This window comes from Mastigoproctus giganteus, chromosome 8 (assembly GCF_048544385.1).
Source record: "Mastigoproctus giganteus isolate SK-2022 chromosome 8, ASM4854438v1, whole genome shotgun sequence".
In the NCBI taxonomy this organism is placed as follows: Eukaryota; Metazoa; Arthropoda; class Arachnida; order Uropygi; family Thelyphonidae; genus Mastigoproctus; species Mastigoproctus giganteus.
Window position 1 is genome coordinate 167,029,737 of NC_143582.1, and position 11,276 is coordinate 167,041,012.

Consider the following 11,276-nt stretch of genomic DNA (forward strand, 5'->3'; position numbering starts at 1 on the left):
TAACAGAATAGTACCCAAGAGGAGCTAGAAGAAAACCTGGAAGACAAAGGCGGAGATGGATAGATGAAATTCATGAGTTTTTGAGTAGTAAATGGATGGCCAGTGCTCAAAACAGAAGGAACTGGAAAGTTGCTGGAGAGGCCTTCATCCTGCAGTGGATTGAGAATGGCTGATGATGATGATGACAGTTTAGAAAACCCTTTTCTTTTCTTTTTTTTTCTGATTGTAAGGAAGTTGTGTGCCAAATAAATAAACAATAAGAAATCATTGTTAGAGCAGTTTTGAACAGCCTCCGTAGCCGAGTGGTCAATCAAAGTGGTAAAAAAGTGCACGCGCTTTGACCATGGTTCACGTCGCGTGAATATTAAATACGGTAAAAATGTTCTTGTGTTCTCTCTATATTGTGAACTCCTCTGACCTGTGTGGTCATCCCGGATTATAAACAGAAAACTTATTTTTATTTATTAGCTGTTTTAATGACAATCATAGATAAGTATTCCAATCAATAACCAGTTTGTTAGAAATTATACTCGTAGTTTGTTGGCTCAGGCTCGATTTTGCAGAGAACAAAGAACCCATAAAACTGTTATTTCTAGTATAAATATCTTACGAATTTAAAACGTGAACAAAATCGAGTTAAGGGGAGGAGAAGTGACATCTGATTTGAACTTCAATTAGCGGTGTAATCGATAGCGAATAAAACAAAAGTGAAAAGTTCAGTCAAGGAAAGATTGTTAGAAACATTTGTTCCTTGTATTGGAAGTTTCACGGTTATGTTGAAATTAGTAAAAAATCATTGTAGTGATACCTTCAAGAGGGGGGGGGGGTGTATACTTTCATGCGCTGGGATGCAGATAAGAAAATAAAATGACCTCTCACCTACTTCCTGAAAAGTTTCCAGTCCCATACCTCTAGTCCCCATGGAGAGGAGATGTGTGAATGCATCTCAAATTCCCAAAGGGGGATCAAAAGATGACATGAGTAATTACGGACCTGTTAGCTTAACATCTGTTCCAGGAAAAATAATGGAGTCACTGGTTAAAGAAGTAATGCAGGGCCATCTATACAGGAATGCAATTATACTGCGGTCACATATTTGACAAAACTTCATGGGGTTTTGTCAATAATATACAGGAACTTTGCTAGCAGGGATAAGGAAGTGATTATCCCTTTGTACAAGACCATGGTTAGACCGCATCTTGAGTACTGTATACAGGTCTGGAGATGTCATTTTAGGAAGGATGTAGATCTGCTGGAAAGGGTGCAGAGCAGGGCAACGAGATTAGTGAAGGGAACAAAAGGGTGTTCTTACCACGAAAGGTTTGAGTTCTGCAAAATGTTCTTATCATCAACGTCCAGAGACTAGCCACCTGCGAGGAGTGTTTGAGGTGTTTAAATCCTTGACTTGATTAAGCTCAATGTTGATGGCATTCTTGCTCTTTCTGAGACTACACACATGACGGGCATAAATTGAAGTTGAGGAAGGATGGTTTTCAGGATAGATGTGAGGAAGTTTACCTTCAGCCAGCGGTTGGTCGATTGTTGGCGCAAACTTCCATTTGTTGTTGTGGAAGTGGATAGTTTGAATAAATCAAGGAAGAGTTAGACAAATTTTTGGAGGGCATCGACGGGTGAGTGGATAGATTTTTTTGTTTTTGTTTGTTTGATGCTCTATAAGCTTGCCACTACTAGTAGTAATGTTGTTTTCACTTTGCCGCTATCCCTGTACATGAAAAAGTTCCATTCTTATATTTTATTTTTTATTGTTTTACTTTTCTGCTCCTAAGAGTTGACGCCTTGAAATGCAACCGCTTCCATCTTTCCCCCTTTAACACAGCTCTGGATAAATGCGTGGACAACAATTTGAGAAAAATCCGTACGTTAAGCATAATTTTAGAAATCAAAAATGTTACATAGTTGATGGAGGTTGTTCACTCGCTCATAGTGCAGGTTGTCCATTGTTTAATATATTAATTAATTTATCATGGCCTATTGCCGTGATGAGAAAAAGGTAGTTATGTACAGTACTGTAATCATCATCATATGTATTAATAAAAAATATTAATATTCATCTGAAGGGCATAAAATATTATTTAGAAACAGAAATTAACATTCAGCTATATTTTGCTGTATTGGAAAATACAGCGAAATATAGTTGAATGTATCAGTAATGTGTCGCAGTTCTAGTGTGAAATTGTAAATAACATGCTCCAACGTTTCCTCCGACACAGAAAAAAGTTCATCGTTAATCGCTTTCTTTAGTTCAGGAATGGTTCGTGGATTATTCGGAACCACTTTCTCCTTGAGAGCTCTTGCGTGAAGCACAATTGGTAGGATCGCCGTTCTCCCCACACAAGGTGGAAAAGATCTGAGTTCGAGTCTCGTCGATGACGAAAGGAATTTTTATGGGCCTTTTTCACAACTTGGCTGAGTTAGTCGGTCTCAGGTGAGGATAGCATGGTATTTTTCCTGGAAACTCTGATTTTTTGTCCATCAAAGCGGAAAAATCAACCACAGAATACGCAATTTACAGCCAATATACACGGAGCATATTGGCTGTAAATCGATCCTTAGAAGTCGATCCTTCTAAAACCCTATTACAACAACTCTCTTTGAGATAATCTCATTGATAAAAATCACATGGATTTAAATCAGGTGACATAGCCGGCCATGTCAGTCCTTTTCCATACTCCTTAGGATAGCGGTTAGAAACCACCCTGTTGTCAAAAATTTTCATCCAGGAAAACTCCTTCGGTATTCATTGTTGCAGACGAAATCTCCAAATCTTCATAACCTTTCTCTACAGAAAAATTGTTGTTGGTACAAAAAATGTGAATCTTGCGAAACTGCAAAGAAAACGAAAAGTATAATAAATAAAAAAAAATCACCTTTTATTGCGATCGTGTACCAATTTCTATGCAGGTGCAAGGATCACACAACACTCAACCTCGTGTATGGCCAGCGCTACACATGCACTGATATTAATTTAAGAGTTAACATTTAAGTTTATAATTATAATTAATCTTTTTCCTGAAATATCACATATTCCTATTTATTTTATTTCCTTTTATAAGAAAAAAATCTCCCGAATAGTAATTGTAATTCCTTTTTGGATATCCAACTTTCAGAATGGATTTCAACTACTCAAACACATCATGGTCTTCGTCTGGGTTTGATTCTCAGAAGCACTACACTACGAAACGACCGCTTCCCTGGATAATTTGCGGATAAGGGAATGGGGTTATTTGCAAATAAGCAGCTGAGAACAACGATACTGCAACCCTTAAGATTTATTTTTATATATAAAAATAAATATTTTAACGACAGTGGACGGTACGTGGTGTAAGCTATCACCGTCAAATAAGTTAGCCGTCAGTTGGATTTTGGAGCGGCGACAACATTCTTACTGAGCACACTAAAGCTTATCAAAAGACAATAGGAAGAAACCTCAAAAACTTTGCTCTGTCATTTCCAAAACTGAATGAAAAGGAAAGCAAAACGGCAAGCGGAGCTTAGAAGGAGAAGGCGGTGAGTTTCGTTAATAGGTGGAGGAGGAAAAACAGGCTTCTCGGGTCGATAACCAGCAAATTTTGGTGAAAAAGCAATGATTAAAATTTTTAAAATTTTAAAAATTTGTGTAATAAAAGGATATAGTTGAGATCGGAAAAGCTAAAAATATGAAAAAAGTAATGGGTCCAAGATGCTGGCTCGAACAGAGACAATGTGTAATATATTAATTAATGTTAAAGTAATTTATAAAGGAGGAGTGAGAGTCAAAGATGGGTGACTATAATTCTAGACAAAAATACAGAAAGGAATAAAATAATGGCAGCCAGAATTTTATTGAACCGATAGATATGGCGATTATTCAAGTTGACATGTCGGCAAATGATTACTGAAGGAGAGTTATATAAAGTCTGTGATCTGATAAAGGAAATAATGAATGAAAAGGACCAACTAGGGAGTATGTGTTTAGTGAAAGGCAACTTGAATGCTGCGACAGGAGGTCTAGAAGTGGGGGGGAGTTATCGTCTGAAAAAAAAAAATGAAAGGAGAAGAAAGCTGATTGAATTCTGCGGAAAAGAGGTCTTCATGACAAACATTTTGTTCAAAGAAGGGAAGATGATGATATATTTGGAGGAAACTTGAGCACGTCAAGAGATAATATCATCTAGATTTTAAACTGAGATCAAGGGTTATAAAAATACTGTTTAGAATTTATGCAGTTACCTGGAGTGGATTCGCACACTACCACAGTATTTGTGGCAGTGTTAAATTAAAGATGGGGAAGATGGGAAAGTTTACAAGAACAAAGAGAGGCACAAAACAATAAAGGTACATTAGCCCAGAAAACACCAAGAAGCTGTAGATAACTAAGGAAATGATAGCGAAAATAGAGAAAAGAAGAATATGGAAGCAAACAGCAGAGTTGAAACAAGAAGAAATTACAAAAGACTTAACAACGAAATAACAAGAGTGACGGCTTGGACGGAAGAGATAGTGAGAATAGCGATGTGAAGAATTGGAAGAGATAGGGAAGAAGCAATTTTATGAATGAAAAAAGTAAGCGCTTAACGAGCAGAAAGAATTTAATAGTAGACAAATATTAGATAAATTTTATAATTTTACAAGATAGGCGAGAAGTAAAGGAAAGACAGAAACAATTATGCTATGACAAGAAAAATAATCCACCGCACCTGGTGATGAAGAAAGAAAAGAGTGAGATCGAAGATAATCACAAAAGAATTTTCAAAAAGAAAAAAAACGGATCTTTCTGAAGAATGGAAAAGCTTCAGAAGCAAGTGAATACAGCAGAATTCTTGAAAGAATTGTGAGACAGGCCACGAACCCTTTTGTTGTCAGCAGATCTAGAAGTTGGCCGGAACATTATCTGGACTCCATTTTCGACTTTTTGAAGGCTTTTGATCGAATGGATTCAGTTAACGGAAAGTTTTAAAAAAGATATGATAGGTAAGAGACCTAATAAAATAACTACAGTATATGTGGAGCAAACAACAATGATAAGATTTAATGAAGAAAAGGTTGTGGTGTGTCAGAAGGAAAGTGAAGTAGGGATTTTCTCCTGCTGTTAAATATGTAGAATCAGACTAAGATGAGTTTAGGGCTAAAACCTCAAGCTGCGAGCAAGTTTAAAACTTGCTCGCAGCTTGAGGCTTTAGCCGTGAACGCATCTTAGTCTAAATACATCATACATCATCAGGGAATCTCTCATATTGTGGAGTTTTACTTCATAACTGTTTTTCCATCATTGCATCACTTGGGTACCTACCCACCCACAGAAGAAGGGCCAAATAGCCCTGAAACGGTGCCGTCTGGGTGGTGGTACCTATCTGAGAATAAGTAACATTAGTCTTCTTCTTAGGTGAAGCGTTACTTATTCGAAGTAGTGCAATATCATGGCAACTCGTTGTGAAGGTATTCACAATATGAGATATAACTTAAAACGATGCTGCCTTATAAATATTCTGTTAATTCAGAAATGGCTGTATATTAATGATTCTATTGCACTTAATACATACATATGTAGAATCACTAATGAAAGAACTCAAAAAAGTAGAGGAAAGCAATACACTGTATCTAGTAAGTTGCACTGACTCATAACCAAATCCAGTTAATGATCTCAAAGAAGTTTTGGGGGAAAACATCAACAAAGTCCTTGTGGAAAAGAACTGGTGCGAGAAATCTTGAATAGTACTAGCAGGCCGATAATTCTAGGACAGTTATCCTCACATATCCGAAAACGTGTTCATGTTCCTATCATTTGTCATGAATAAAGAATTTTGTTTGTTCTTTTTAAGTGTAGTGCCAGTGTTTGAAAATCCGAATAAAATCTCTTCAATAAACCATGCCTCACATCCATATATTGAGGTCATAACTGCTATGTTGAAGAATGTAAATTTCTCAGTCCAGTAGTTGTTAAATCTTCCACTTCCATTATTGTAAATTGATTATCAGAAGGATGATTCTGATTCATTCACATGCAGTCCTACTATAAAGGTTGTTGTAAGTGTAAATCCAGAGAATAATTTTTTTTTTTTTTTTTTTTCGCTTTACTGAGAAAGTAGTTTAGTTTATTGCTGAATGTGACTACATGATGCCAAAAACGGTACCACTTTAAAATGTTCTTATAAATGTGTAAGTAGCATAAATATCACTGGTTGATAGTGCATTCTTTTCAATTTGGAAATTTTTTGTGGAAAGATTTCCTCTTATTTCTTTATTTTCAATTATACTAAGGAGTACAGGAACGAAAAACAGTAGACATTTTGCTATTCTAAATCTTGCTAGTAGGTGTGAGAACCAAATTAAAGTTATTATTAAGTAAAAAAGAGTTTATGTACAATCAACTTAAAATATAACAAATTATTCCTATGCCATGCTTGGCATTTTAACATTTCCTCATAGTAGTGCCGAATTATGAAAGATTCATCCATGTTAAATAAAAACAAAAACTGAGTTCGGATCAATTCAAATATTCTCTTTCGGATGAAACTTTGGAAATGCTCTAGACCAACGTTATTCAAGTGGGGGTACGCGGGAGATTAACAAGAAACAAAAGTACTTTGGAACAATTGAAACGTATTTTTTACTTAACCATATTCTGTAATAATTACACTATTGCCATTATTCAGCTGATGATTCATAAGAATTGATGATTTATCCAATTTTTTACTTAAGCGTGTTTTGTATTATTGTACACTGGTATTCAAAAGCAGTGCATCACCCCTTAAAATTGTAACTGCCGTCTGAATAACGTAAGTATATGGCAATATTTCTTACAGATTGCATCAGGCAAGATTGACACGCGTAATGATTACGTAATATTGCATCAGCTGTTACTTTCAGCTATATAAGCACGCTCTGCAAGAGTTGCAGTCATTCCTTGCTTGTGTCAGGATGGCGAGTTACGTGCAGTTGACGCCACGAAGAAAGAGTGCTGTTGTTGTTTTACGTGAGGAAGGATGTTCTTCCCATAGTGCAATATCATGGCAACTCGTTGTGAAGGCATTCACAATATGAGATATAACCTAAAACGATGCCACCTTAAAAAATTTTCTGTTTATTCAGAAATGGCTGTGTATTATGATGCTAAGCACTTTATATACTTAGTCTAAATTTGTTCGCAGCTTGAGGCTCTAGCCCTAAATGCGCCTTAGTCATTCCTTGCTTGTGTCAGGATGGCGAGTTACGTGCAGTTGACGCCACGAAGAAAGAGAGCTAGTGTTGCTTTACGTGAGGAAGGATGTTGTTCCCGTCATATTGCGTATAGAGTGTCTTGTAATCAGTCGACAGTGAGTAGATTTCTTTCCAAACTCAAGAATACTGGTTCTGCTGATAGGAAAAAAAGGAACCGGACGCAAACGAGTCTCTACGCCAAAACAGGACCGCATTTCGAAGTGCCTATGCCTTAAAAACCGTAAAGCTTCTTCGTCTGAGCTGAAAAGAGAATGGGAAGAAAATACAGGAGTGGTAGCAAGTGCATTAACAGTCAGAAGACTCCTCTTCAAAAATGGACTTGTAGCACGTCGTCCTAAGAAGAAGCTCCTCCTCACACAAAAAATGAAAAAAGGCCCAATTAATTTGGTGTAAGGAACATGTCAGATGGACCCCCGAGCGGTGGAAGTAAGTTATTTTTTTGAATGAGAAGAAATTCAACCTGCATGGCTCTGATGGGAAACAAACGATTCGCCGTAGACGTGGCGAGGAATACCATCCAGACTGTATGGTGTCCACAGTGAAATTCTCAACCAGCCAAATGATATGGGGGTGCATTTTGTATCGCGGAGTAGGTCACCTGCAGTTTATAAAAGGTTCCGTAAATGCCAATGGATACCTGGCTATATTGGAAGGCAAATTGGTGCCAACCATTAGAAACCATTTCAACCTGGCAAGTAACTGAATGTTTCAGGACGACTCTGCTCCTCGTCATCGGGCGAAAAGTGTAAGCAGGCACTTCTGTATTTACTTCAGCTTCATTTCTGAATTAGAGGTTCGACAATAATGTGTTTACATTTGTTACAGTTGGAAGAACGGTCCATTACAACTCTTAGCTGGCCAGGAAACAGCTCGGACCTGAATCCTATAGAGAACTGTTGGCATCGTGTGGAATCTGCAGTTGCCAGAAAGAAACAAAAGACCCTTCGTGAACTTCAGGAAGCCATAATTCTTGTTTGGAATCACAAACTATCAGTTTATCTTCAGAAATTGATCTTGTCAATGCCTGAACGGTGTGCTGCTGTCATCAGGGCCAGAGGCGGTTCAACTAAATATTAGTTTACACCTGGTGAACTTTTCATTTTGTTTTCCATTTAAAATGATAAACTGAAGCAAATTGAGGGCTTCTGATAACATTTCCCTGTTGTATAAAGGTTGCAAATACTCATTTTGGAATATTTTTAGAGCACCTGTCAAATATTACTTTGCTTTAATTATTAATAAATATCTTTTGTTTATATTTCGTAATTTGAATCGTAATTTGTGATGCTAGTCTTTAATGTAACATACCATCGCGAAAAAGGGTTAGAAATGTGAAATTCATAGGTGAAACACTTTCTTTGAACACTTGTGTATATACACTATTGCGATTTAAGTGATGATTCATCCGAATGAATCGATGCGTTGAAGTGTCAAGTACGGCAAAATCATTATACGACACTTCGATGCTCTTCTGAAAACTGTTGCGAAGTGGTACGATCTTACCGCATTTTGGCAGCTTTTCATCAGAAGCATAGGCTACTCCTTTTCTGTCTGTCGTTCAGGAAGAGAGATTTTTATAAAATGAAAACTCATCTCCTATATCAGGAAGTCTCAGTTAAACCTGTTATATCAACATCTGTTTTTGTTTTGTAGACTTAATCAGTAGCTCGTATTCATCTATTTTATTCTTTATATTACTGCATAACTTTGTATTGTCTTGTTATTCACGTCCCTTACTGAAGCATATTGCGCCATTTCTAATTTGTCATACATTGCTCCTGCCATACCCCTAACATACTTTACTGATGACTGAGCATCCTTGGACCTTTCGAGACCACAGTTCCCCCTTGATCACTGCAAGTCTCTCATTCGAGCCATCAAGGAGAATACAAGCATGACCTTGCGAAAACCACTAACCAAGAACAATCTTTCCTGCCCTTCAGCAAATATTCTTACACCTTCTCCACTTTTCAGATATACTCTTACCGTCCCAAAATAAATTCTTCTACCAACTAGGTCAGGCAAGGCCACACTAAGCTGACTCGCCCCCTGAAAGCCGTGCAGAATTCCTCAAGATAAAAATTAATCGTCAAGACTTATATTTTACCCTAATTCATGACTTCTTTTTTTTTTTTGCAGCACGACCCTCTTTTTCAAACAGGTCCCCCAGTTCACCTGCGTTTAATATCATTAGTACCCATATCCATTTTAATCAAAACTCCATGAATTCTTTTGAGAATTGACTAATGGTTAGTTATATCATCGATTATACGCACACACTGAAAGGATTTTATTTTATTCTGCCCTTAAAAAATCCTGATACCAAATATTATTTGTGTTATTTTATTATATTTGTGTTTTAAAAATATCTCGCGGAAAACCTGAAAATCTCCCATCCTGATTGGTATACAGTACATCTATATATTATAAGTCACCAGTACAGTATATAAATTACGATGACACAGTGAGGCTCAACAAGAGTTTACAATATATATATATATTTTTTTTTTTTCTCTCTCTCTTCTGTTCAGATGTATTGTTTCTGATACTTATTTCCTTAAAATTAAGATAGAAGAAACAAGAGAAAAGATTTAGTACTGTAATAAGACTATAATTTTTTGTAGTACAGTCCAATGGAATGGACTGTACTGCAAAACAAAATATCTAACTTGCTAATTAATCGAACTTGATAGTAAGAAATTAATGAAGAGCATCAAGATGCAGCATTTAATTTGCATTGCTTCTCACATAAAGCTAATTTACTTGGATACGTTCATATTTCGCTTACCATCATTTAAAAGAGAGACCCGCGGATATGCTGCAATAACCTCGGAGAAATCCATTGCTTCTGCCTGCGCGCTGAGCGCTACTGCGATTTTTATTGTAGCAGTAATGTTGGCAACTCTTCCAGAATTTCGTGGCGCTGTTATATTTTATTCAGCGTTTCTTACATGTACTGTAGGAAGTGGTTTTGTTTTGTATCCCGAAGATTGAGTACTTTGATGTGAAATATTCGAATAAAGCCACTGGTGTTGAATTCCTTTCAACATGAATTAAAGAGGAGAGAGAGAGAGAGAGAGCGAGCGAGCTTTATGTTTTAGTCTTCTCATGGAATTAGGTTTGGTGTTACACGGATTAGAAATCGCATGTTACAATGCAATATACGATATTTAATTTGGTTTCTAATCCTATATTGTCTCCCAAATATAGAGTAACTTTCACCTTCACTCTGACTTAAAATGAAAGCGTTGAATTAATTGAAGTAAAACCAAATATTTCTGGACCACTAAACAACTCAGTGGAAGCCAAAATTTTGATTACTTTTCTTCTGGAATAAAAGCGTGATTATTTTTATTTGTTGTAATTTTATTATCTTGCGAAGTGGTACGATCTTACCGCATTTTGGCAGCTTTTCATCAGAAGCATAGGCTACTCCTTTTCTGTCTGTCGTTCAGACAGAAAAGGAGTAGCCTTTTCTGTCTAATTCCTCCAGTGTATTGATACCTCTCTGGTAGTTAAGTGGCCAGAAACAATAACAGAACAATAACCCCAGGGGCTCGCATCTGGTGAATATGGGCTTGGCAAACCCAGGGTCCTGAGCTGGATATCATAATTCTTCTCTTTCTTGGTGACTCCTTTCTACTTCTCTCTCTCTCTCTCTCTCTCTCTCTCTCTCTCTCTCTCTCTCTCTCTCTCTCTCTCTCTCTCTCTCTCAGGGTAAGTCAGGGAATTTTTTTTTTTTTTTGGCTGGTGCAGCATAAGCCTTAGGCTTCCTTGCACCATATGGCTAGTAATAATAATAATAAGTACACCACACTAACAGAGAACTACGCTAATTTCCAGCCATTTTGCTGAGCTCGGTGTCATTTCAGTGCATCTAATAGGCGTTGACTAACGTTTAGGAGTTACCCTACCTAGGACTCAAACATGTCCACAGTGCATTGATTCGAATGCACTGTGGGCATGTTTCGAGGCTCAAAGTGGGAAACCAAATTCTAAATGGGAAGCAATCAGAGGTGTTATCATATAAGCTACTAGACTACTCAGATTCCAAACAA

General features: G+C 37.0%; 1 protein-coding gene across 1 annotated transcript in view; it reads right to left on the reverse strand.

Annotated features, from left to right (window-relative positions):
• The window catches only part of LOC150081988 (uncharacterized), a 42,055-nt gene extending 31,989 nt beyond the window's left edge, over window positions 1–10,066 (reverse strand). The window contains exon 1 of the mRNA XM_090379034.1: window positions 10,007–10,066. Within this exon, the coding sequence (XP_090235160.1) occupies window positions 10,007–10,061 (55 nt within the window). The 5' untranslated portion in view covers window positions 10,062–10,066. The remainder of the gene's footprint in view (window positions 1–10,006) is intronic.
• Window positions 10,067–11,276: the final 1,210 nt, after the last annotated feature.